At 34.3% G+C, this 27,962-nt stretch overlaps 2 protein-coding genes across 2 annotated transcripts; one reads left to right on the forward strand and one right to left on the reverse strand.

The window, feature by feature from the left end:
• Positions 1-182: 182 nt before the first annotated feature.
• Mulk (acylglycerol kinase-like protein Mulk) lies at positions 183-13,175 on the reverse strand. The gene is made up of 8 exons (XM_071589246.1): positions 13,066-13,175; positions 12,846-12,965; positions 11,547-11,715; positions 11,251-11,466; positions 7,955-8,270; positions 2,488-2,634; positions 2,265-2,392; positions 183-296 (listed from the first exon to the last, which is right to left on the reverse strand). Exons 1-8 carry the CDS (start codon positions 13,173-13,175, stop codon positions 195-197), a joined length of 1,308 nt encoding a protein of 435 aa, XP_071445347.1. The 3' UTR covers positions 183-194.
• An 87-nt stretch (positions 13,176-13,262) lies between these two features.
• On the forward strand, positions 13,263-26,957 carry VhaPPA1-1 (Vacuolar H[+] ATPase PPA1 subunit 1). The gene is made up of 7 exons (XM_071589268.1): positions 13,263-13,435; positions 15,929-15,977; positions 16,081-16,164; positions 19,968-20,115; positions 20,645-20,771; positions 22,953-23,068; positions 25,463-26,957. The coding sequence occupies exons 1-7, from the start codon at positions 13,375-13,377 to the stop codon at positions 25,475-25,477; spliced, it is 600 nt and encodes a 199-aa protein (XP_071445369.1). The 5' UTR covers positions 13,263-13,374; the 3' UTR covers positions 25,478-26,957.
• Positions 26,958-27,962: the final 1,005 nt, after the last annotated feature.

A 27,962-nucleotide genomic window follows, 5' to 3' on the forward strand; every position in this document is an offset into this window, starting at 1 on the left:
ACAGTGATCATTCTCTTCCTTCCTCCTCTCATTTCAAGTGAATTATGTCAAACTTTTGATAAGTGAAACCAAACTTGGTTATTATTATGTGCCATATGTTGCATTTTACAATGCCATGTTGACGTCCTGCCCAAAAAGTGACTGATATTTATTAATATTTACAATTTTATATAAGTCTACCGCATTTATGTTGCTTATGATGTGCAAAACATCTTCACTTTATTTGGTATCAAAGCAATGTGAATAGGTCTCACATCAAAGTTTTCTTTGTCGATATATAACCACTGCTCAGGTTCCTGTGGAAGAAGAAAACCAGGTAGTAATAAGCATTTTTGTAATAATTTATTTGCATATGGTAACTGACATGTAGTGAAGGAAATGATTATTTGAGTTACACTCATTCATAACAATTAATATTGTAATAATTTTGGTGAAAAGTTTGGTTTTTCATAGTCAAGATAAATTTCCCCATTAAAGCTTGCATGAAAAGACCCATTTAAGAAATTAACTGTTGCATACAATATAACAGCAAAATTACTCCTGAATATCCACAACATTTACTTAAAATCACTTTTAAGACTACCCCTTTTATTGGCACATTGTTTAATTCTTCTTGGGAAGTTTCTCAAACAACCCAGAATTACCAGATTAGTAGAGCCAATAGTTGCATTCTTGGCATATTTAACCTTAGTCCCTAGAAACTAATTTCAATACTTCTTCAAAATGAAATAACTATGCTTTAATCAAAAACTAAAATTAGTAAAAAAATTTCCATAAACAAAATCATCTAATATAATATGAACTTAAAGGGTAACAATTTTTTTAATTTGTCCAACATGCTTTAAATATTCAAATGCACTTGGTATTTTCACTAATCATTACCTACATTTTGCTCAAAGCATACACTTATTTATTAACTCTTCGAAGAGATAAAAATAAAACCTAAGGGCTGGATATTGTATAGAGTGGATAATCAGGAGATATCTGAATGTTTTTTGTAGATATTTAGCATTAACATGATATAATAACCAAGTGTGAAAAGTTGCAAGAGAGTAAATAAATGTTTAAATCAATTTGTTTTATTATTCAGTTAATATGATACCGGCATTCCTGCAAAGTTTAATTCAAATCATTCCAAAGTACATAGGTATAAATAATGAAAAAAATCTAAACAACCACTAAATTAGAAACACCAGATTCCTTCCATTAAGATCTCACTCCTGAATTATTTTTAAAAAATCATGCATATATTTTATCGCCAAACCTAAGTTTAATCTGTACAAACAGTTAAATTAGTTATACAAACAAGCAAAATTCCCTGAACCAAAATAGTCACAATCATCAATAATCCATGCATACATTCACAAGGAGAGATGATAACATAAATATTTATGCATATAGCAGTTTGCTATTTAACTTTATTTATTGGCTGAATTTTTTGCAGTGTGCAAAGGCTATTTCTAACACATTAACCTAGAAAGTATATTAGTTTCATATATTGTAGCAGTATAAGCTTGGTGTTTAGTTAAAAGAATGAGATTTTTGCTTGCAGGTATCCTCAACCTCTGTGACATTGCATGACCTTGTACTTCACATTTCGTTACAGCATGAAGATGAATGTACAGAAAATAAATACACTCTAATTGCATGCTTTATATCAAGAAAACAATAATCAATTTCAAAATGAATCACATTTACTTTTACCTCATATTCTGTATATCCCCAGAGTGAATTAATTTTATTAATATTAGAAAATTGCCATATTGGAGGACAAAAATGAATACTTTTGTAATTGTTTGTCTTGATACCTAATTTTAATTACTTCATAACCTCAGCCAGTCTAAAATTTTAACATTTCCTATTCTTCTGTAAAATTACTACTGAATGTACATTTACTTTACATAATGAACTGTTGTTAAATTTCAAAGGCATTTTTTCCCTTCATTGTAGATGATACCTAACGATGATTGAATGTTCTTCATATCCACACCAAGTTCAAATCGGCAGTATCAGTTTCTGGTTCCTATCGTACCCAGTTCATTTTATAGGAACTTATCCTACCTATCAGCAGTGCAAGTATTCAAATTTTTATTTAAATGACTTTGCTAACGAAATACGGGGAATAAAACAAAGGTGATGAGATTTGTTTTGAAATTGGCCTCAATGTTTTCTCTATATAAATCATCAAACTCTTAGTATATTTCATTTTTGTGCTGACTATTAGGAAAAAGCATTGATTGGGTAAGCTTTGAGCTGATATTTACCTTATGCTTTGGGCTTGGCTTTATCTCCAACTCGCTAGCGCAGAAACTTTCAACAGGAAGAGATTCCTTATCATTCTCTTTATTCCAGCCTTCAGATATAAAGTCAAGCATCCCAATTTTCTGAGGACCTGAAATGTTAAATTCATTCTTAAAATGGATCAAGAACTAATATAACATGAGAAACCTTTAGTTGCACCGGTTAAATTAGATTGTGGTTGATTACCTGTTTTAACTTCAAGATGAGGTGCAGCAACTTTGCTATCACCACCAAGATTCCTGGTAACTACTGAAAAATCAACTGTACTACAAGATTTTGAATGCCACTTTCCACAATCAGGATTACTTACAGCACTGTAATCAACTGCTGGCACTGAAATAAACAAGATCATCACTCGGTGTTATGATTGAGACAATTATGAAATGGAGTTATGCGTAACTTCAATATTAGCATACCATATATGTCCCAAACTCACTTTGGTGTACTGTAATATTATTTCACAAAAAGTATAAATTGGCATTGCATATGGCTGAAATGATACTTCTTGGAGAAGAATATGTAATTCCTTTGAGAATTATGGATAGTTACTCGGCACACCAGTCAATTTAAATTTGCCATTCTAATCCAAACAACCACTTAATATTGCATACACAAGAGTGACAAAAAATATAGCATGAAATTAAGTTATTTTGATTAAAATATGATATACTGATGGTAGATGCAAGGATAAATTAACCTTCCGAAGTTCAACTTGAGATGACAGGGCTAGAGTTACTAAACTACACAAATGGAAAATAGAGGAATGTGTTAAATAAATTACATTGAAATTAAATCTCAGAAAATATCAATGGCAGAAGTAGTGCATATAAACTAATAAAGGAAAAATACACTTGTGACTCATTTTCTACATAACATAGACTGCATTGTGAAGTGGAAACATTGAGAGTGGAAGCAGTTCGGTTCACTCCCTCTAGTCATTCTCTACAAAAACAACAAATACATTTAGTGTGCACCAATATTGCAAGTCAAAACCATATAACCAGACATTGAATTGTGGCTGCTTAAGCATTAGGCATTTCAGTGGGAATTGGTATTGCTCATGCCAATCTTCACGTGTGAACTTCTTGTTAATTATTTTTCTCATGACCATGATTTTATTCTTCCACCGTATTTGTATACTCAACAACCCATTCAAGAATGTAGAGCTTAGTAGGAATGTGTTTAATATGCATTATGAGAAACAGTGTAATTCTTCACTAGCATAATTATTTGTTCAAGTAAAAACTTCTTCTCTTCTCCTTATTGAATTAATACCATTTCTTAATCCTAACAATTGCTATTATTACCTCCTGCCATACATCACCCAGAGGCTTACATTACGTGTATGTTGGAGAATAAAGTAACTTTTGCAAGAAAAAAAGTTCACACTAGAAGAGTTTCTAGAGTTAACCTTATGTTGTGAGACTTAACAATCGTGTTATACATGCATGTAAATTTTGAAAAGATTCTATCTAGCATTTGCCATGCAATAATCCAAATATTTTCACATATCTTTAAATACCAAGAAGTTCACCACTGCCTTAATCTTCAAATAAAAAAATTACAATGGTTCATTATGCTGACCAGATTTCCATTTCTGCAATTTCAGCATTAAGTGCATCGGGCCCTATATTCTGAATAAACAATCCTTTAATCTGTCCACACATACTCTCAGGCAGCAATAAGTGAAACTGCAGGGTGCAGCAACATGACTTTCTTTTTTAAAGGGGTTTTGATTTATAAAAAAGAAAGTTATGTTGCTGCACCCTGTAATAGGCTTCATGCTTGTTGTGATTCATTCAATTTTTATGACTCTAGCACCTGCTGCACTTCTGTCCCATAAAAATGTAAACTTTTTTATTTTGTATTTTTTGAAATAATCATAATGAACTTATAATAATGGATTATTCCCTACTGTAAATGAAAATGGTCCCCTTCCAATTTATTTCAACCGACCAATTGTAGAGAGGTTTTGCTAAATTCACTATTAATGTTTTTATTTGATTTGTGCAAGCGTGGAATCTTCTATATCGTGAATCCTACTCCAGGAAAATATTTATTGTGGTGACTGTATCCAAATACTGGAAGAAACCAAAAATATACTTTTTCAATGGAGTGCATGGCTCATTTACAACAATTCAAAAACATTTACCATTTTCATTTAAATTTGACAAATTTAGTCTGAAGCACCAACCTTTCAAGCTAGAGCATTGCTTACTGTCTGCAATATTGCTTTTCCTCTCAGAATATGTTCAGACCCAAAATTTGCCATCCTGAATATCATAATCACGAATGCAAATTACTCATATCACATAAGAATGGTAATCCAAATCTTCAATCCAGAATATCAAGGTTCGAGTATCACATTTTGCCTCAGTTCAAATATTCAAATTGGTACACTGAGAACATTGAAATAGTAATGTTACATTCATGATTGAAATCAGCAGCAATGCATACAAAAATTACCTTATCCGCCATTTGAAAGTCTTAAACATAGGGTTAACATCACTTTCCTGTAATTAAAAGATTATTTATCCACAGGACAGGAGTTTGACTATTGAGGAAATAAGTCATAAATGTAACATTTCAACTTTTTGATCGTGATTGAATATTTGTACAAACCACAAGCATGATTAGAATATGATTGAACCAGTACTACAAAATGTCTGAAGGAACAACTATGTATTTGAAGTTGGTGTGGAATTCATGTGTGTACGCTATAGTGGGTTACCATAAACCTTTCCATTACTGATCAATCTTTAGTTTTCCAGTCAATCAAGGGGTTGTAAGCATTGAAAAGTTGATAACATAGGTATGGGAGGAGAATCAATGTAAAAAATCAAAGGCTTTGCAACTTTCAAGTAAGAGGAATGCTAAATTGAATACACAAATAGGAGTTCATAAACTAGGGCAGTTATGAAGCAGGATGATAAGAATAGACTGGAGGCTTTTGAAATGTGGGTGTTGAGAGGAATCTGTGATGCGGATAGAAAGGAAAACAAACAAGGAAGGGTGGAGCATGGTGAGGGAGGCAAGGGGATTAACTAAAGCAAGCTAGGAAGGGGTAGGAATAGGATAGAATGAATGGAAGATGGAAGTATGCAGAATTGAAGAGAAGCTTGTCATGTCAGATGCCAAGTTGTTTTGCTTAGAGGGGCAACTAAATATAGTGCTGTACTGCTGTATAGGCTGTGTCTATCTACCTTAGCTGGTAAAATACCTATAATTTAATGCAATAGTTCAGTTTTATGAATGATTGTTTTTCCACAGGATCTACCATAAGTGTAAATGAATGTGATACATTGAAAGCATGACTAACCTTAACAATTATCACTTAATACAGATTTATGGAGTGGGGGAACCAGTCAATACAAATACCCGGCAACCTTTCCCCCATTACAGTCACAATTTGGAATTGATAACAACTGGAGGAGGGTATCAAATCTCTAACACTTTTTAATCACATTCTAAGTTAACAGTATGTATTCTGCAACTTCCGCTAAGTGGATGCATGCGATACAAAGTACTCTATATTTTTCCTTCTGGAACACAATGAGAGATCCTTTGAATAGGTCGCCCTTGAGCATATCATGAATAACTGTCCGCAAGAGAAATGCAATTTTTATACTAATGCTTGCATTATGAAGCATTTTATCCAGTGATTTGTTGGAATTCACAACGAAAAAACTGAGAGAATATTCACATACAGCAGAAACAGGTAGAAACAAACTGTTAGGGAGCCAACCCACACATTTCATGCTAAACAATTGTTGCCACTTACAAGTAACTTAGGCATGATTACACACATATAATCATCTTATTCCTAGAAAACTATGTATGCCTTAAAAAGAAACCAGTAATTTATTAAATATCATTAATAGATCCAACTCGCCTATTAATTTGATTTCAGCAACTAAAAATTTCATGTGCTTCACTATGCACTTCCTAACTTGCGTTTTTGGGGATTTTGTTAGGGATTTTGACATGGGCTTTGTGGAAACTTGCCTTTGAGAAACTAGTTGAGTTTCTGCCAAAAATGTCATTGAGTAAACCATTTTCACATCATGTGGTTCCTTAAGTACAAAGAACTTCCACAGGGGTTATTATTGCCAGAAAATACAGACATTCTGCTACCACATTCACTGGAAAATTTTATTTCCACAGGAAATTTTTGGAGGCATTGTCTTCTTCATTATGACATATGATGCCCCAATTTTTACATTACAAAATTGAAATGAATGAAACCCCAGATCAGAAATAAAATCAAAATATTTATCAGTTTTAAAAAGAGATAGAAGTACATTATTACAATCTAATTCAAAGGAGTGAGAGACATAATACTTTTTGCTAGCTTTATTTACACGAATGTGATCAGTTTCACCTTAATTAGACATCTTGTGGCACATTTGTGCAAATAAATCTGTAGAAAAGAAGAAATGCCTCTAAATGAAATCAATCCATGAAATATTATTGTAAGCATTTTTAGTGCCTTTATAAGTTATCAAAAACAAGAAACCTCCACATGAAGATGAAGAATAGTAAGTATGAATTAAAAAATTTCGAATGAATTAAAATACCATTTATTTTATCTGCTCTTCTTTCATTGTTTCCTCCTATTCTTATTTTCTCTATTCATCTATCTAGATATGTAAAGTAAATGCACAGGTAACATGGGTAATGACATCAAAGGTAAGTTGTTGCTGATTTAAATAGAATGAAATGTAAACCTTAATTTAATAAATGTTGATGCTAATATGAGTATACACAGTTATTACTTAAATGGAACTTCAATCCCCAACAAAAGGTTGTTCAAAAAGAAAAATGAATGAGACAAACACTTCGAAGTACCAACTTTTGTTGGTTTGTGCAGGGGAAATTAACCAATAGATGCCTCTCTGAAATCATTCAACATTATTTTAAATAAAAATATCCAAAAAAATTTATATATTTACAGCTATAATGTTAAAGAAATGTGAATAATTCGTAATCTATTAGAGAAATTACTTTCTGCATGATGTGCTTTCAATAATTTTAGCTCAATCAGAACATGAAAATAAGAATTATGAAATTTGGATGGGATAGCAATTAAGTTCATCAACTCAAGGTAGCACAAAAACCCTCTATACAAGAGTAATTTGAAAGGTTTCATCTGTTTCTAAACCATTCAGAGAACTTTGTGAATTACCCTTGTATGTTCTTATCGGTACGATTTATTGGTGGTTAAATCAATACTAGATATGATCCTTCATATACCTCATCTACATAAATGGTTATAGATTTATTATACAAAATTAAATATGCTTTGAGAAACCTCTGCGAGTAGGAAAGTAGGAGCTTTTCCTCAGAGAGCTTTAAACCACAACATGGATTTGAACAATTTGATTTAACTTCAGCCTTGTCCTAATTATGTGGAATACAGCCAATTATGCTCCACTCGATGCTCAGAAAGCTGTTAGTGTTCTTTGGCTAAGTGGTTGGAAGATTGAGTAATTGCTTACCTTTGATATGTACTCTGGCCAACCAATGACATATATTCCCATTTAGCCCATGCCAGAAACATAAACATCATAATCAAGTCTGGATAAATAATAATCCACCTGCAACATGGCCAAATGGATGTGAAGAGTGTAACGATTGAGCATAGTTTCCTCACTTGTTTTTGGTTTCCTCGGAATAAATGACTGCCACCACCTTGTGTCCTTTCCTTTGCTGTCTTTGGAGGTACTGTTCTCTGTGCTTCCCCTTGGGATTCCTTTGCATTTGGAGCAACCACTGCAGGGCAACACGTACTTCAGTTCTCCATCACACTCCCATGTAATGTCTTTGTATGAGGAGAAAACATACGAAGCATAGGAACGCAGAGAACCCCAAAACCAATATTTGTCACGACGTGCATAGGCATCATGAAATGCACCCCAGTCTAACCGACCAGGAGAAAACACTGGCTTCCCTATTACCTCACCATCTTCCTGTAAAAAATTTGAAAAATGGAGATAAATATAGCCAGAAACATGGCATTAAGCACATCAGAAATGGCACATGTTCCATGAAATTCACTGAAAACAATTGCTCAGCCTGAACAGGTATTGTTAAGTTTACTCAATTTAATTACCTAGAAAATGTTTACTTTCATTATTGCAAGCCCATTATTATAAAATGCTAGATCTCCCTACAAGGAACATCAATGTGGAAGAGATAATTTTCCCCACATTTCTATGCAGCAAGATAGCTTTTTCTACAAATGGGTTTCAATGGGCCTCGTGATTTTCTCAATAGCCTGCTGATACTCCTCCCTTTTATTTCTTGTTAGTGCTTCTACTTTCCATTTCCTAAAACGTCTTCCCTGTTTTACCTTTTTGAATCAGCTGCTACACTTTGCAACTACTAAATTGAATTGATCATGCTGCTCCTAAATCTGCGCCTCACCATAATATAGTCTAGCTGATACCTTTCTGGATTCCCTGCTATTTCCCATGTATGCCTATGCCTTTTTTGGTGTCTAAACCAAGTTGTTGGTGACACCAACACACCAAACGTGGTGATTAACCCCGGTCTCCTGCAGAACTCGGTTGCTTTCTCCCTGCGGTCTTTCCTCGTTCCTAAACCGTAGTCTCCCACCACACTACCATCTCTTCCTTCACCTACCGTTCAATTTCAATCCCCATAACTATCAAATGTTACCATCCAAGAACACCTGTGATTATATCCTCTAATTAATTGTATACCCTATGGACTTCTCCCTCCCTATAATTGCCTGATGGTATGTATACCCGAACAATAACCAAGTTCATTGGTTCCATTTTGACTTCTACCAATAATATTCTATCAGCCGCTTGCTCTATGTTTACTATGCTTCCTCCTACCTTTTTATTCAATATTATTTCCACCCCTCACTGGCTCTATTTCCCTCTGGTGTATATTGCTCCATAACTATCACCCCAGTAATCCCTGCTATCCTTCCACCTCACATTGCATGGACTTAAAACAACTATATTTCCTCTCTTCATCTCCTGCTTTGTATTTTCTAATTTTCATGCCCTCAACATTGTCATAACATTCCAATTGCTACCCTAACTAATTATGTCACTTTCCACGCCTTCTGTGCAGCTGCTTTTGCTTTGCAAGGATTTTGTGAGATAATGACCATGGAAGCTGCCAGGCACAATGCACAGCTGATTGGACTAGTTCCACAGTCGCCAGGACTAATTTTCATTACAGTGTCCATCCCTAAATTCTTGGAATAAATAGGTGGTTTCCCACTGCCTCCCTCAATTGTGTTTTTAATGTGGCACCACCACTCAATGGCTGCCACACAGGGGTCAGACACTTTGGCAACCACCTCACTAAGGAACAGGCGCTGCATGAACTACCTTCCATCTGGATCCTAACTTTTGACCTATCTCGGTGACCCTACCAGTACAGCTCTAGGGGTCATCAGATTATACAAAACCTTCCACCATGTCAGGGTTGGTGTCTATAGGCAGGGTGAAAATTAATCCATTGCTAGTACAAGCAATTCAAATAAGGCATTTGCCAATAAAGATCTCACATACTTGGTGGACCGGATGAATGGAAATGGTGACACAAAAAGGGAAACATTAGCTATTTATACAGGTACATGACCAGCATGGTTTTCTTCAAGACTTTAGAATGGAAGAAAACCATAATACAGAATATACTGAGAGAATTGAGAGGCTGACATTTAAGGGAGTACCTATGATTGATTTCTAACATGAATATATTAATTCACATCTAAATTATGTATTTATAACCCTGTCTGCCCTGTCCCTACCCATATCTGTCACTGAGTTAAATTATGTTTCTGTCATAATCAGCAGGTTACCATTTTGTGATGGGAGGATGCTAGATCATCAGCTATTAATTCCATATACCTACAAGCAAAACCAATTATAACTTCATATTTTCTATTACAAGGAACTTGACCAGCTATGGACAAATTTATATCATATTAAACATATTCATGACATTGGGTCAGCTTATTTGACTTAAAAAAAGGATTTCATTAGGAGCATCAAACAGATATGTACTAAAAAATTTGTGAGACGATCAATATCTCTTGGTTACCAAATGCATCACTACTAAGAACATAGACTAGACATAAGAACAATCAAAACAATGGATTCAAAAAGGAGAAATGTCTCCTAAGAATGCGAAGACCGTTTCAACTGCACAAAAGGTCATGGCATCGATTTTTTGGGTTGCACGTAGGATAATTTTCATTGACTATCTTGAAAAAGGAAAAACTATCATCGGCGAGTACTATGCGAACTTATTGCAACGTTTGAGCGAAGTAATCAAGCAAAAGTGGCTGCAATTGCCAGAGAAGAAAGTGCTGTTTCATCAAGACAATGCACCAGCTCACAAATCCGTAACTGCAATGGCCAAAATTCATGAATTCAAGTTTGAATTGCTACCTCATGCACCCTATTTGCCAAATTTAGCCCCTCGAATTATTTTCTATTTGCAAACTTGAAAAAATGGCTCGGTGGTCAAAGATTTTCCAACCGCGAAGAAGTGATTTCGGCAGTGAATGCCTATTTTGAGCAAGACAGTTTTTATTATGAAAAGGGTATCGAACTTATTGAACTTTGCTGGGAAAAGTGCATATACCTGAAAGGAGATTCTGTTGAAAAATAAATACTTTTTTTCCAAAATTTTTGTGTTTTCTTTATTGGGTCTGGTACTTCTGGGATTACCCTCATTCTGTTTTCAGTAATATCTAGGAAATATGTCCTAATTTATTATCTCCAGCAGTTAATGAAATTGTGCATTGTATTAATATCACTAATTCCAGTTACACTTGAATCTATGATATTTTATTTATCCCTTATAAATACTTAAAATTCCTTAGAGGGTTTTCAATAAATATTCCATTCTACCTTCAAAATTTTCATTTGACATAAAAGATATATAAGCTAACAATCTTACCTCCATTACATTAATTTTCATAACATCAACTGGCCTTACAACCTCCTTCACAACTGCCATTGATGCCTTCATCATGGCTTCTTTGCTATTATCATTCTTACCCCTACAATAAAATGCTTTGGCCACAGAGTTAGTTCTTCCCAATGGCAATATTCCAATCGGCAAAATTTCAGCTACATGGTCTGCATCTTCTCTTCTCAACATTCCAGTAACTGCCTAAAAAGAAAAATACCAATTACCTTTTCAATTCTGAAACCAGGGTTCCTGCCTCTTTGAAATTTAGCATTAACTGTTACCTCTGAAAGGGTTCCATCGCCCCCAGCAAGCACAACTGCTTGGGTATCATCAATGACCTCCATATAGCCTTTTGTTTGTCCCGCATTTTCTGTTTTAACAATGCTTACACTGATTCCAGCCAGATGGAATATTGGAGCACAGTATTTGTCAAAGAGATCCACCGCTTTCCTAAAAATAAAATTGTCCAATACATAATTCTGAAACCAAATTTATCAAATGCCATTATTGTGGGTTCACTGGTTTAACAGTCACTAGGTGTATCATTTTTCATAGTTATTACAGAGAGAGAGGGTTGGAGTCACGAGGGGGCAGGAAAAGGGAGGAAAACGAAGGTTTGGCGGAGGGATGGAAATGTGTAATATAAGAAAAACATTAGGTATTTTTTAGCAACATATCACATGAGTTCAAAACCAAAACCAGCAATCTTGTACACTCCAACAACATCGTGCTTCAATCATCTCCATACCACAGTTTTGTTGCAGTAATCTCACAATAACAGTATTTTCTCACCTTCTTCCACTCTTTACTTACTTCGTGCTATGTTATCCCGCACACATCGTTCACCACACTACTATTCAAAGGAAATATCTACCAATTTTTTAATTAGTCAACCATTGCTAATAGCAATGTAGCATTGAAAATACAACAGGAAAACATTCACATGGGGAGTAAAAAATTTGGAATTAGTTGTGATGAGTTAATGGGATTATTAACGCATAGCTCCCACAAAGTAAAACCGAAATGCGTAGAAAGAACACACAAGTAAACAACATCGTCAAGAGATGTTCCAAATCTTTACAGATGGCAGATTTGTGAATTACTTTAAATGAATACGAGTAAACATTCGTATATATGATGAGAAGCTAGTATTCTCCATAAAAAGCAAAACTTTGCTCCAAAGCTCATTAAAACTCATCAAAATTGAGCCTGGACCGATTAGCGGCACTAGTGTTGGATACACTAAATATACTGTTTAACTTGTCATTCTGAACAAATATTAAAGAATTAATTACAAAATTTATACTACCCTGAGTTTTAACTTAATTTTCCTATTACTCGACCCTCGTATTACTTTCAATTACAAGAAAGGAAAATAATGTCTTTGTTAAAATTTATTAAAATAACATCACTAGCCAGGTGCGACTCAATCAAATACACTTAACACAAAAAGTAAACCTCTCAACGATAGAATTGTGACTGTTGTTAGGCCCAGTTTCGTCAATCCTTTATTATTTAATGAAGGGGGAACAAGGTGGAAATGCCGAAAACCTCTAAGCGTCACGGTGCGGAGTACTTACCTTCTATTGGCAGCGGGATTTAAAATGACAGTGATATGCCGAGGTTTTGCCCCGATGGGCAATGGTAATTCACCATATTTTGCAGCTTCTTCACAGTACGATCGCATTAATTCAAAGGTACTGGCATGGAGAGAGAAATCCATGAATTAAGTAATAAGATATAATAAAATACCGCAGCCAACATGGTATAGATTAATGAAGCAACTATAATATTACACACTCATTTCGGTCCTTCACATATTTCACGCCATAAGAAATTGCCAAGAATGCAAATGTTGACTTCTTCCAGTGGTTCCGCAGTGTCTTCAAAACACGAAGTACTTTTGCCATTTTAACAAATGCCATGCGATATATGTACAGTAGCCAATGAGAAAAGGAGAGAAATTGTGACACTCCCTCTCCTCCCCTTCCCAAGTACTCGTAACCTGGTTGGAGTTTAGGAGACAGTCACATGATTCTCCGAATCTTCACATATTTCACGTCAAGAGAATCATAGAAAGGTTTTAATTTCAACTAAACCGTTGCAAAAATGAAGTATGCACTCGCAAACACCTTTTACGGGATATCCACCCCAGCATTATTGGTTATCAGTGAGTATCAATGGTTAAAGATTGTTGTTGTCATAATTATTTGATGTAACTCATTTCCTATTGCTAATCTTGATTTATACTCCAATTACCGTAAATGGGGAAAAATTGGATATCAGCGGAATTCCGAAGTGTTTTTTAAATGAATCAATAATCAACTTGTTGTTGTGATTAAGTGGTGGAACCTAGATCCACCACTTAATTATAAGTTTGGTTGTGCCCCCTCAAGAGCTGTAATTAATTCTTTTCATGTGATCAATTCCTTTTAATATTTTTGTATATCGTGGAATAGATGTAACTCTTGTGAAGGTTAGAAGTTCATTTACTTCTGGTCCCGCATGTAGCTGTTGTGAGATATTGGATAATTATGAAATTTGCTTGTTGGTAATGATTAAAATGGTAGTTATAGAAAGTTTGGTTATTTATATTAAGTAACCTTGAAAACTTTTTGTGTTAGCTGTTTACGTATTATAATTGAGTGAGTGAAATTCCACGTCGATAGTCATGAGGGCATGATCAAGACACCATGGGTTGTTTCGACCACTGTTACCCAAGTTACAAAACTGATGCCTTTTCCCTAAGGACTCGGTAGTTTTAGAGTAGGAACGAAACATTCCTTTAATTAAGTCTATAGCATTGCCTACGTTTGGCTACTGTTACTCAAACTCGTGAATACTTGTAGTTTCATACCATGTGTCTAATAATAAGCCAGACTTGTAAGTCTCATGTTGTATGTAGTGGGCATTTAAATAATTTATATTCAAGCTGCACTTGAAACTTATATTATATTATGATAATTCCATTTTAAGTTGTTAAAAATACCAACTTTTGACTTAAAGAAGTCTTTAACCAGTGCTGTGAAATGCATATTAAGAAAATACCTGTTGAGATTTGAGTTATTTTTGTTATCAAGCTATTCAAGACTGATTATGATGTACTAATACAAGTATAAATAAATTTTATGTCGATTAACATAGTCGTTTACTCTTAAGGCAGTTCTTTAAAAAATTGGTATGGCATATTGTTTGAACTGGATTCATATTTGTAAAATGAATTTGGTTTCATATTTTACATTTAAAATGGTCATCCTTGTGCCATATGTGATGTATTCTAAATATTCTAGCTGTATTACAATCTCTAAATGTATGCATAATATGTTAGTTTCTAGGGTAGAATATTGTATCTTTTAAAAATCAATTGTGGTTCACAAGGTTAAATTAAGCAAAAAGTGGGTTGTAATACTACAGACCCTTTCCATTACTATTTGGAATTTCAGCCATATTTGCATTAAATTTACAATGGGTTTTAATGCATAGGGATGCCACTTGACCATTTTCAGTATTACTTTAGGCAAACTATTTGGGTGTTGAATTTCTCAAAGAAATATCATGTGAAATATCGTTTATTTTATAACAATTTCAAATTTCCTTGAAAGTTGTTAAAGAAGGGATTCATTTTCTGGTAGATTAAAACTATTAGCATTTTATTTTTAGATCATTTGTGAGGATATATTTTTAGCTTAACCTCGTTCAATTTAAAATGGCATTTATTGAAACCAACACTAAAAATTGAATTTTAAGGGGTAAATATCCGGTGTAAAAATGAAGCTGCCATTGAGAGCAATTTTTCCATCTCTTTAAGTTTTATTAAAAAAATATCCCTCATGGTCTACCTGAACCTCACTTGAAAACATAATATTACACGAAACAATTCCTGAAAATTTATGTAAATATTTGAAGAAAATTTTCTGTCTTATTTGTCCTGAACAAGGGAGTTCAGAATAACAAAATTAGACTGGTTAAATTTTAGTTTTCATGATGCACGTATTATCTTTATCGAATCTATATATTTATTATATGTGTTTATATTAGATTTTTATCTCTGCTCAATTTTTGTCCTTGCTCTTCTCATATCTATTATCAAAACAAATTTTACTCTTGTTTAATTTAAGATGAATATTAAACAGTAATATGACAATGGCAGTAAGGTTTTATGAACAAGTTAAAAGTTACACGACTTTCGGCCTAATGCCATGCATGTTACTCGAAGAGAAGTGTATCCGTTTGCATGGAATATCCAATAATTTAAAATTGTTAAGCAAATATCTTAAGCTGCTGTATTTCTAGAAATAGCATACTATAAGTTTTAAATGAAACTAGAATAAATTTGTAGTTCTTGTAGAATTTGTGCTGTAGCATTTTGTAATGGCCTTCGCAAATATGAGTTCATGTTAATTATATTTCAACAGCAGCCATAATAGAGTTAAGAATAACTAAAGAAAATTTGAATTGACTCTTATATTTGCAAAAATGTTATTTAGCATGTAGCTCTGCCTCTTTCAAGAACATTGTATGGCCTTGATAGTCATTTTTTGAGCTCACATGGTATTTACTGAATCATGTGCCCACTGTACCAGTTGGTTAAAATTTTTTAATCTCTACTAAATAACCTTATGATAGTAAAAATAATTAAGAAAAATATCTACTTTTTCCTTAGTTCTCTACTATGTTCTCACTGGCAAGGGAGAAAGGTTGAGTATTGGATGGTGAGTGACAATATTAAATGACTTTCATTTTGAATTGTGTATTAATGTGAATGTTTTTACAAAATAATGTAAAGTAAATTACATGAAGATTATTTATATATAGGTTCCTTGAAGAAGTATCACCCAACATGTGGTCTTTATTGGGTGTCGGATTTGCAGTTTCCCTCTCTGTCCTGGGAGCTGCCCTGTAAGTAGTGTTCGTTTTTTTGTGTATAATGAAGAGTCCATTTTTCACAGATGTGATATCCTCTTCATTTGATAGGTGAAACATAAACATAGGGAAGCGTGTTATTATCACAGAAGTGAAAGGAAAGGATGTAAAAAAGGATATTGGTTTTGGAATAAAATGATTGTTAATTGACCAAGAAAAGGGACAGGGTGATCGCTGGCCTGAAAAATCCTTAAAATCCCAAAAAAATCAGAGGAAAATATGGACAGTTTTAGAACTTCAAAATTAATTTTAAATAGGGAAGAGTGCATTTTTAGATTTCACTTCTGTGGCATGAATGTAATGTTATGTATGCTTGTATATGTACCAGGGTGGTCACAGAAGTACCCGACCAAACAAAGAAAACACAAAAATTTTGGAAAAAAATGTATTTATTTTTCAACAGAATCTCCTTTCAGGTATATGCACTTTTCCCAGCAAAGTTCAATAAGTTCGATACCCTTTTCATAATATAAACTGTCTTGCTCAAAATAGGCATTCACTGCCGAAATCACTTCTTCGCGGTTGGAAAATCTTTGACCACCGAGCCATTTTTTCAAGTTTGCAAATAGAAAATAATTCGAGGGGCTAAATTTGGCAAATAGGGTGCATGAGGTAGCAATTCAAACTTGAATTCATGAATTTTGGCCATTGCAGTTACGGATTTGTGAGCTGGTGCATTGTCTTGATGAAACAGCACTTTCTTCTCTGGCAATTGCAGCCAGTTTTGCTTGATTACTTCGCTCAAACGTTGCAATAAGTTCGCATAGTACTCGCCGATGATAGTTTTTCCTTTTTCAAGGTAGTAAATGAAAATTATCCCACGCGCATCCCAAAAAACCGATACCATGACCTTGCCTGCAGATGAAACGATCTTTACATTCTTTGGAGGTGTTTTTCTCTTTTGAATCCATTGTTTTGATTGTTCTTTTGTCTCGGGTGTGAAGTAATGGCCCTGTGTTTCATCCATGGTTATGAAACTGTGCAAAAATTCTGCTTTGTTGCTGTGAAATTTCGCTAAACACTCAATTGAAACATCTCCATGACACTGGTTTTACTCGAGTGGGTGCAAACATGGCACCCATCTTGCACACAGCTTTCTCATGTCCAAATTTTCAGTTAATATGTGATGTACTGCATTTTTTGAAATGCCCACAATGTCTGCTGGCTCACCCACTTATGGTCGACGATCATCCAGTATCACTTAATGGATTTTCTTCACCGTTTCTGGAGTCATCACCTCATTTGGTTGACCAATGCAATCCTTGTCTTGACAGCTCGTACTACCTCGTTTAAACTCTGCTACCCAATATTTTACTCTTGTAAATGAAGGAGCAGACTCACCCAGAGTAGAATCCAGTTCAGCTTTTACATTGGTTGGGCTGGGGCCTTTCAAATAAAAGTGGTGTATCACATAGCAATGACCAATATTCTCCATTTTCACAAATTCACTGAAAACGTTCACTATTGATGGCTGCCAAACAAATACTAAACAGCATGGCATCTTCAAACTTGAAGCATTTGATTAATAGATTTCATAATTTCTAGAATAGTGATATGTTTTAAACGACTATTGCCATCTTTAGGTCAGATCGGGTACTTACGTGACCAACCTCGAATATACAAGTTTAAACACGAAAATCTGCTATATGGTGAGGACATGTTCACATGAATTTAGATACTAGAAAAAGGGATAGAATCATCCGTGAGGGACAAAGAAAGTTAGTGAGGAAGGTGGAATGGTGTGGATCGTGATTGGGAAAAAGTTTCATTGACCAGGACTTGAACCAAGGGCCTTCACATTGATGGATGAGATGGCACTCTGGGACTGTTTAGTCCACTACCAGAAAAAAGGATGAACTCATAAGAGCATAGCAAGGAAAGCAATCACGTATTGTCTTAAAGAGTACGGAATGAATTGCTAGTGTACTATTCTATTTTGAATTGTTAGGGGAAGAGAATGGTTGAATTGGAAAGGAAAGGGTAGGCCACAATGAAATGGGGAGGAGCGAGATATATTTAAGACATGAGGAAAGGATAATTATTTAATTCGGGTTAGGTTGATGGTTGGGTAAGTGGAGACAATATAGTTAAATGAAAACGATTGAATCCTGAAGAATAGAATTACGTAAGTAACTAGATAATTGATGATTCTGTGTTTTTGAGCTGTTAATGGACACATTAGGAGGTAGGATGTGGAGGAGCAGAATGGATAAACAACTATCAAAGGAAATTTTGTTGGCGAGAGGGAATGTTCAGGTGTAGGTGTATCGGATTTGAATAGAGTATGGCATGTTTGGGGAAGAGGCAACAAAGAAGCGATGGTGAATAGCCACATTTAACGATGGTGGCTTTGAGGTTAGCATAATTAAGGATGAGTGATGAATGATTATTGCAAATGAAATGTATGCAGATTGAGAGTAAAGATTAGATTGTGGAGTTAGTGTATGGAGGGTGGCAGTTATTGAAATGCTCTTTGCAAATTTGCAGTTATTTAGGGAACAATCATTTTAAAGGATAGTTTCATCATCATTAAAAGGTCATCAAACTGGGAATTGGTTTGTCACAGCTTTCCTGTTCTCTGTCAATCTCTTCGCTACTTCATAGCTCCTTGCCCTGACGTTTTCCAGTGTTTGTTTCTCTTTGTTCATCCTAGGCCTACCTTTATGATTCTTTCATTATTTTTTCTTCTCTTAATTCTTTTTTACTCTGTAATAATTCTTAAAGGATTGGTTATGGGTTTAAAAAGTATTCTTACTTACTCAAGTTGAGATGAAATATCTCTTTCTACTGGCAAACACTCCCCTCTTGTCTCACCTCCTTAGCTTATTTCCATTCCATCCTCACGTTGCTCATTTGCTATAAGTTCTAAAGTTAGAAGAAAGCCAGCTGCATATCTCAGAAATATACATTCCTATCTTTAATTATCATTTTATGGAGGCTTAAAATTTGTCTCTTGCTTGGAAATCTTGTGTCAGTAAAAATATTGGTATAAGTGGAAAATTATTAAAAAAATGTTACATGGAAATTGACTGTGTAGGTTTGTAAAGTTCTGAAGTAGAGAAGAATTTTTCTGTTTTACCCTGTTGGCCACCCTGATTGAGATTTTCACTTTGTTACTCCCTCTGAATATACATTAACTCTATACTGTGTCATCCAGTTATGTATTTATTAGGAGCTTCAAATAAATGAAGCTGTTGTTTGCTCACAGAAATTGTTTCAAAATGGATTTTGAATTTAAATAGCAGCTGAACTATTCATAGCTATTTCTATATACCGTGTATAGCAGATTGAAAAAAAGTTGCCGTGATGACTACAATTAAAATTATGAAGATAACTTGTTACATCATAGTCATTGTAGCAATGTCACAGTGACTATGCTGTAGCACATCTTTTTGTCGTGGTGGTTATCCCTGACTTTTATCTGTCCATGAGAATTTTCTCTCAATTTCCATATTACCTAGACTATAGTTATTATTGATGAAAAGTACCTTGATACTTACATTTGAATAGATATATTCATAATAATAATTTGATATTGCTATAATTTCATTTTCTAAATTGCTCTCCATATTTTTCCCTGAACACTCCCTTTCCCTGCCACTTAAAGAGTACCCTTAACACTCTTCTGAATTCATTAATAACCTTTGACTCAGTTTTAAATTCCAAGTTTTCCTTAATTTCATTTAATTTAAAAGAATTGTTTATGCAAAAGGGCCTTATGGTTTAGTGTTGCTAAAGCATATTATAATGTTCTTGAGCTCATTTATTTTTCTTTTCAGGGGTATACACACTACTGGCACAAGCATTGTTGGAGGTGGTGTGAAAGCACCAAGGATAAAAACAAAAAATCTTATATCCATCATATTTTGTGAAGCAGTAGCTATATATGGTCTGATTACTTCAATTGTGCTTTCTGGTTCCCTCAGCGTAAGTATCAACAGTTACTCCCCAGAATAGTTAAATCAACATATTAGACCTCATAGTTTTGCATTTAACATATTCATGATTATGGCAGTGAAGTAGAGAATAGCAAGATGGTACGATTGTGTTAAATTTTCATTTTGTGCCTTCTTTTAAGCTTTAGGTAAGGTCCATTTTCACAAAAACGGCCTTCCTGCTGAACCAAAAATACTGTAGCATTCATATCTTTCATTTGGGCAGAATAAGTAGACTTTTTTTCATTCATGAAATTATTTTCAGTATTTGTTAAATCAAAACCCAGTGGGTCTCTGGTTTACAATATTTATTCCTGCATATCAAGTTGTATTATAAAAATAAAGTATTCATGTTAGGAATATATAAAGTAAACCAAATCACACAGCCTCTAACTTATGTTGTCTGTGCTCCTCTTCTCATTAGCTTTAGGTTTTTGGCAATCTTACTGCAGAATTAATTCATCGGTTAAGTATGCTTAGTTGTCAACTCATAATATTTCATTTCTGTTATCCTTTTATAGATGCCAAAAGATGAGGAAGATCCTGCCAAGAAAATGCAGCAGTTCATGTCAGGATATGTCATTTTTGGAGCTGGTATCAGTGTTGGATTGGTAAACTTGTTTTGTGGCATTGCTGTGGGAATAGTTGGTGAGTTTATTTTTCATCAGTTACTTTACCATAGCTTTCATCTTGCGCATTCAATGTTTATGTAATTTTGAAGAAGTAGGGAATACACGTGTATAACTTTGCTAAGGTACTGGGAGGTCTTGTTATTGTTCAAATTCTTCTTTCTGTTTCCAATGGAGAGCACCAGGCTTTGAGCACCACCCTAGGTCTTTGAAGTACCATTAACAACTTCATCTATGATGGTAATGAATGAAAAAGTAAACAATTTATGTCATCCATGCTATATCAACTGCAAATGCCTATGTGTATTCCATGCCATATCAGTTTTCATATAGTTGGGTTGAATACCTTTTTTAAATTTAATCCCAGATTATACAGGTTAAATGTTGTTCATTTGAAAAGATTGAAATAAGTCACCCTGACCTCCTCTAGTCTAATATTGACTGTACTAGGTGGTAGAATAGACTCCCTAGTCTCAATCTCGCCCTAAAATAAGGACGAATATCTATCTATCTATGTATTACATACAAAATAATCAGGAAATTTATTACAATTAATCTTAGCAATATGTAGCTATGTAAACATTACTTTATTACTATTAGTACACAAATTGACAACTGACCATCCATTCTCTGCTACCATGCTCATCTCTGATTTTGGGAGGGAGAAAGTAAATATCAACAGTAAGATCAGTGCATGCTGCATTAACTTGTGTACCTTGTCGAAATGGGGTGAAAGCTTAATCTATTTGGTTTTTTTTATTCACATCAGCACTGTAGCATTTATATCGGTATTTTTATTTATAACTATACACTTATGACTTTACTAACATGACATAAAATATCCTTAAACCCCAAATGACAAGCACTCATCCTGTTGCTAATCAGAGTTTCCCAGACTAGCCCTATATATGAAACCATAATTTCTAATAAGGTCATTCCATGGAAGACGGACACACTTCTGTTTAATAATGCAATTGTCAATAGCCTTGCCCTGGAACCAAAAGAAAATGATACCGATTCATCACTAAATAAGTATGATTACATTTGAAAAGGTGTGCTGAAATGAAAGTCAATCTTGATTGCAATTTGTTATTTTGTTTTACTTAAATAGACCCATAAGACTGATTTTCGCATTAAAAGATTTAAATTCTTGATAAATTTGGTCTTAAAACCAATTTTGTTAAATCTTAAGTGATGAGTTGAAAAATCTACAAAGCACTTAGCAATTTCTGTTGTGATGATAAAGTTTTCCTTTGTTTTTTTTTCATTATCAAAGGTTAAAAATTGTCAAGGAGCTAAAGGTTTACAGGGCTTAAATGGTGTAAAAGTTTAAATGGTAAACTAATTATTTCTTAATTTTGGTAATTTGGAGTCTCTTATTTTCCTGAAACAAGTCCAGTGATATTGGGAAATAAAAAGCACCTTGCCTATTTATTTTATTAACTACTTGAGTGGATCAACCAATTACCCATCTCTGACTGAAAAGCAGTTATTTTTTAGTTAATGGAATTGAAGGTCAACTTATGTCAAAACAACTGGGTATGAGTGATGCGTCTGTCATCTCAGTTTTCTATCCTTAATAATACTACTTGGACAACTCATCACCTCTGTATCTTAGATGAAATCCTTTATTGAAATTGAAAACTAAACAACCTGGCTTTTCCTGAGGCTTGTTCTATGAACGTATAATAGTTCTACGTGGATAAGCCAAGCTGTTTATTTTTCAATTCCAATATTAAGATTTTCCACCAAGTCACGGCAGAAGCTGTTTTATTTTTTGAAATTCTTTAATAATTATTTTAGCATTCCTATTATTATTTTCATAAATATAAATACTATAGTTATTTTATTTTCAATGTTTCTATTTCATTGAACTATATTTTATTATTCAACTATAATTTATGGTTACCTTTTTATGAGGCACGTTCTCTTTCCTTTAAAAGTTAGCCTTAACATTTGTTTACACTTCACTAGAACAATTTACTCTCATTCAATATGAGTTTCATTGCATACTGCCATATTATTAATTTCATTTCAAAAGTCTATTTACTGTACAGTATTTGATTTCGAAAGAATAAGAATGTGGATTGGCTTATATTGAAAAAAAATGTCTTGTCTAAAACTTTCACAGAACCAATACTCCAAGCAATGGAGACCATGAGTACATTTATAATGATTGCATATGTGTCTATTTACCCAGGGTCTGGTGCTGCCTTAGCTGATGCTGCCAATTCAAACCTTTTCGTCAAGATTCTTATTGTGGAAATTTTTGGCAGTGCCATTGGCCTTTTTGGTCTTATTGTTGGCATTTACATGGTGAGAAAATTTAATTTTTCTAGGATTAATGGATTATTAGCTGATTGATTAGTTGTATGACTTTTTATGTCTTAATAAGGCCTCTGTTCTGTTCTAAAAATACAAGTTAGTATGAAAAGTATCAGGAAAAGTGTAGGAAAAATAGATTTATTTCATATACTACTATGCCTCAAAATTTTTCAAATTACATCCTTAGAGTGTCAACACACTTTTGCCAGTGGCTTTTCCATGACTTGAAGGCTCCCTGGTAGGTGGGTTCTGGAAGGTCCTTAAGGATATGCATGCCAGCTCCTTTGATGGTGGAGATTAGGTTTGTGTGGCAGCTAGCCTAGTGGCTTCCCACCGTGAGGGCCCAGGTTCAAATCCTGGAGGTGGCATCTTTTTCAGTGGTATCCTGATCTCTACTCTAAGGTGCTTTGTAGAGACCATTTGAAGTGAGTGAGTCATCCGTTGGATGGGGCGTTAAACTGCTGACCCCTTGGCACCTTTCGTTGAGAGTATGCTAATGCCAATGCTTGGTTTCTCTCTACCCTTTCTCAATTCCCATCCATCCCTAAAGCCGCAAATTACCTGCTGTTGGTCGCCTCTCCTAGAACTAGTAATACTTCTTTAACAGTACTTAGGCACCATGGTGGTGTCCTTTGAGGAAGGATTTCACTTTTGGGAATAGCAAATAGTCTGCTGGTGCCAAGTTGGGACTGTATGTGGGCTGGGGAATCGTTACAATGCCGTCTTCGAAGGCCTCCGCAAGCAGACACTTGACTCTGCTTTTGGTTGTCCGTCAAGACCTTCAGGTTAAGTTTAGTGCAGATATTTCTCATCGCCAAATTTTCAGTGATAATGGTGTGCCCTGTCATCTTATCAATGCCAGTACAATCTATGATCATGTGCACACTTAACTGACAGTCTTGATTTGGCACTTCATGCACACACTGCATATTGTGGACAGCTGTCTAGCACGGGGCTCATCCTTCACACTTGGCCATTTTTGAAGGGCTGGTGCCACTTAAAAACTGCAGTTTGTGAGCATGCTTTCATCCTTGAATACTTTGCAAATCATGCCCAATATATCTGTGCCCAATTTCCCCAGTCCAACGCAAAATTTCGTGGAACACCGTCTTTCAATTGTTTGCTGCATTTCGTACTTGCATCGAGTCACTCGACCAAAATCCACACAATCAAGCCTGAACGAATGCTCGCAGTTTATTGGCTTGGTGCATGTTTAAGGTGAGACACTTCCTTGAGCCAGTGAAGTGCGAGCTCACTGCAATGTACAGTGAGGTCAGGGAAAAATTGTTCCTTCTACTTTTTATGCAAGCCTTGTTTTTGCACATTTCTAGAAACAGTAATGCTCACATTGAATATTTCTAATCTTGGAATGGTGGTCATCCTCATTCTTCAAAAATTTTCATGATTTTGGTCGATTGGGAGAAAATGTGTGTGATCCATCAGAGTCCGTCATTAATGGTGGGATACTGATGGTTCATTGTTGGCTAGGGTGTTAGTTTTATCTTCATCCTTGTCCTGGGTTCTTAAAATTAACTCTTGATGGTTGGTCCTCAACAGTGGCATCACATTTTTTCATTGAATACTTGTAGCTAGTGACTGCTACTTAAACTTAGCTTTAAAAAAATACTCCTATAATTGCAGGGTCAGTTTGCATAGTATAACTCTAGACAAATGAAATGGCATCAAAGTGACTAGAAAAGTGCAGCATTGTTAAATTTAAAAAAAATTGTTTACTTTGTACCTGGAATTTCGAAGTGTCAATTTTTTTGGTCCCTTTTGTTCCAAAATATTGAGATTTTACTGTGTGCTTACTACTATGGGGGAAAAATTAAAAGATTGAATCATTCTCTCCAGTTTCAATGCAATTGTATTGAAGGAAAAGATAATTTGGTTATGTGAAGGCAATTAGAAAACTATTTCATGGCCTCTAGTAAATAGTCTTGACGAATAAATGGCAAATGAATTGACGACTTGACGAATATATTCATCCATGTATAAGGTTTATTAAAAAATAACTATCAATGGCATTCCAGTCAGCTTCTTAACCTGAAGTAGCCAACTGGCATGTCTGTGAATCTGTTGTATTATAAACATACATTATGAATACATGAGTACCCAGAGATGTCTATTCTAGGAAAGTAAATAGTATCATTCAAAGTTATTGCCTATTCTGTATAGTCATCTCAAAGTCTTATGAAACTTTCTTAAACTGTGCCTGTATACCACAATTAACTTTTCCCTGCAATTACAAAAAAGAAAGTGTGTATATTACAGATAAGAATCCTTGTTCTTGTCTGAAGTTCTGTTTCCTTAGTTCTCCTAGCCCTTATATTTTATTAGAGTATTTTATAAGTGTTCATAATAATTATGTTTATCTTGTTGCAGACTTCCAAAATCTGAAAAGCCGCGTGGGAAGTTACAAATCATTGTAGTGAGTGCATCAAAAAACTAAATTATTTCATGTGGTGATTATTTTTGTAAAAATCATTTAAAAAGAAATTATTAAGTGGGTTAGTCAGTAGAATTGTGAATATTTTTGTCCCTGGTCATCGTTAGAAGTGTTACTGCTGGGTTCATTGGAAATGGTGACTATTTAATTGTGAATTTTATTTCCCATGAAAGCTATAAACTTAACTTTATCTGGATCACTTGGAAGAACGTAGTCTATTACTATACCTGCAGGTTACTTATTATTCTACTATGCCAGATTCCACAAGTAATTGGTGTTCAATTGTAACTGGTATTAAAGATAATTAGCAGCTTGTTGGGTAGCCAAGGGTGGCCATCCAAAACAAGATGGAAATTGGTTGTTATTGGCGTAGAAGAAATATGGAACCGTGGAAGCACAAAGTCAGCTCAGGAGCTCACTCTAATCCTGAAATCATACTGTTTCATGTTAGCGTTTGTTTTTTGTAGTAAAATAAGTTGTATTATATTGTTGATGGTTAACCTCAGTTTATGGAAAGAATAGTGTTTGTATAAAGTCTCTATATTTCGGCAGGAAAGTGAGACCAAATGATGCCTTGGTCAATTTCAGTTATGTATAATGTCCCTCTCTTCAACAATTTTATTAAATGTAACTATAGATAATAGTTGATGGAAATTAATGAAAATATAACATGAGGAATAGGGCAGTGTGTGTGCTACCATAATTCTTAATACCTCTCAATATTAATGGTTAATGGTCATAACTTGAATGTACAGTTTTATAATATAATAATTGAATCATATTGAGAAATTTTAGGTTTGTTATTAAATGTTAGCCACTATATTTCCCTATCCTAATAGCAAATTAATTATTTTGGCAAACTTAATTTCAGTAATGTCATTGCTTGACCCTAGAACAAATCATTCCAATGTATAGGATACACCTGTAGCAGTATTATTTAACAACATTGCAAAAGCTAATAATATATATGTTGATCTCAATAATGAATGGAAATGTATCCTAAGCTCTTTTTCCAAATTAGCTAGGGACAGTAATTGTCCAGCTTAATATATGGAGTGAATCTGGGCAGCTTTTCAACTTCAGTTTTCTTTACTTAAAATAAATATTTCAGTGGGGAAATGCATTAGTCTAACTGGTGAATGGACTTATGCTTCTCCAGGTATTCTAAAGGTGATATGACATTCCCATGTATTTTTGTTGAAATTTTGTGTTGTGGATTTTGCTGTCATCGATACTGCCATTTGATCTGATAGAGTAGCACAATCCAGGTTCAGTTGATACTGACCGTTATGCTGCATCTATCAGTGGTAGGTATACATTTGAAAACTGTAGGTGATCCTCGCTGGTGATTTTTTGTGATCCTTCAATTTGTGTTGTAAATATTTGTAAATCACTGTACAGACCAAAACATTAAAATGTTCATGTTCATTTTATAGCTTGATTTATTCTGGTGTGTCATCCATAACTTAAGAATTTATGCATTATGAATGTAACTGGCCTGTTAGGATGGAACTTCTCTTTTATTCATTGTGCCATTTGTGTTGAACTTAATATCATTAAAACAACTGTGCTTGCATCATAACATGTTCATTGTGATTCGTCATAGATTTAATGTAGTCTCTTAGGTTTTATTTCAGTGAGCCAAATACAAAAGTGGCTCCGAAATCCTGGAATTATCTTTTACATGATATATCTTGGACTTAAGTAGAAATTTGTGCATCCTAATGCCTTTATATTGCCTAAGAGAAATGCCACAAAAACACAGTTAACATTGATGTTGGGATATCTCCGTTCAGTTCCCAGTTGAGTTAAATATATGGAAAGTCTCTTCACAGCTTTGTCCATTTATGCTGTGTGCATAATCATATACACTGTACATAACCTGAATTTAGTAAATAGTCTCTTTTAAAGTGGTAAGGTATGGGCTCGTCGTTGTTACTTAGGCATATTGAGCACAATTTGATTACTTTATGTGCCAGAGGTTTGTTGGTAAGCATTACAAAAAAATATGTATTCCATGGCTCTGATCCTCCTTTTTTTCATTTAAATGTTGACTCCTTATTCTCATTTTGTCATGTTTGACTTGAATCCTAAATAACATATTTATGGTTTTACAATATTTTGAATGATTTCATACTTTTTTTATTTCCCTCATTGCAAATTTACCATTATGCAATTAAAGTGAATTGTGCATTCAATGTTAAAAAAAAATTCTTGAATGAATACTACAAGAGTAGTTTGAAAAGTTCTCGGAATGGAATGGAAATAAATTACTTACCTTAGTGAAACAATTTATTTTTCAATGTAATCACCCTGTACACTTGGTCGAGCAATGTCTTAATCCCATCTCCAAAATTAGATTCCTTCAGGTCAGCAAAATACCTGTCTACTTCAACTGTTACTTCTTTGTTTGAAGAGAATCTCCATCCTGCAAGG

This window comes from Hetaerina americana, unplaced genomic scaffold, assembly GCF_022747635.1.
Source record: "Hetaerina americana unplaced genomic scaffold, ioHetAmer1.1.p SCAF_35, whole genome shotgun sequence".
Lineage (NCBI taxonomy): Eukaryota > Metazoa > Arthropoda > Insecta > Odonata > Calopterygidae > Hetaerina > Hetaerina americana.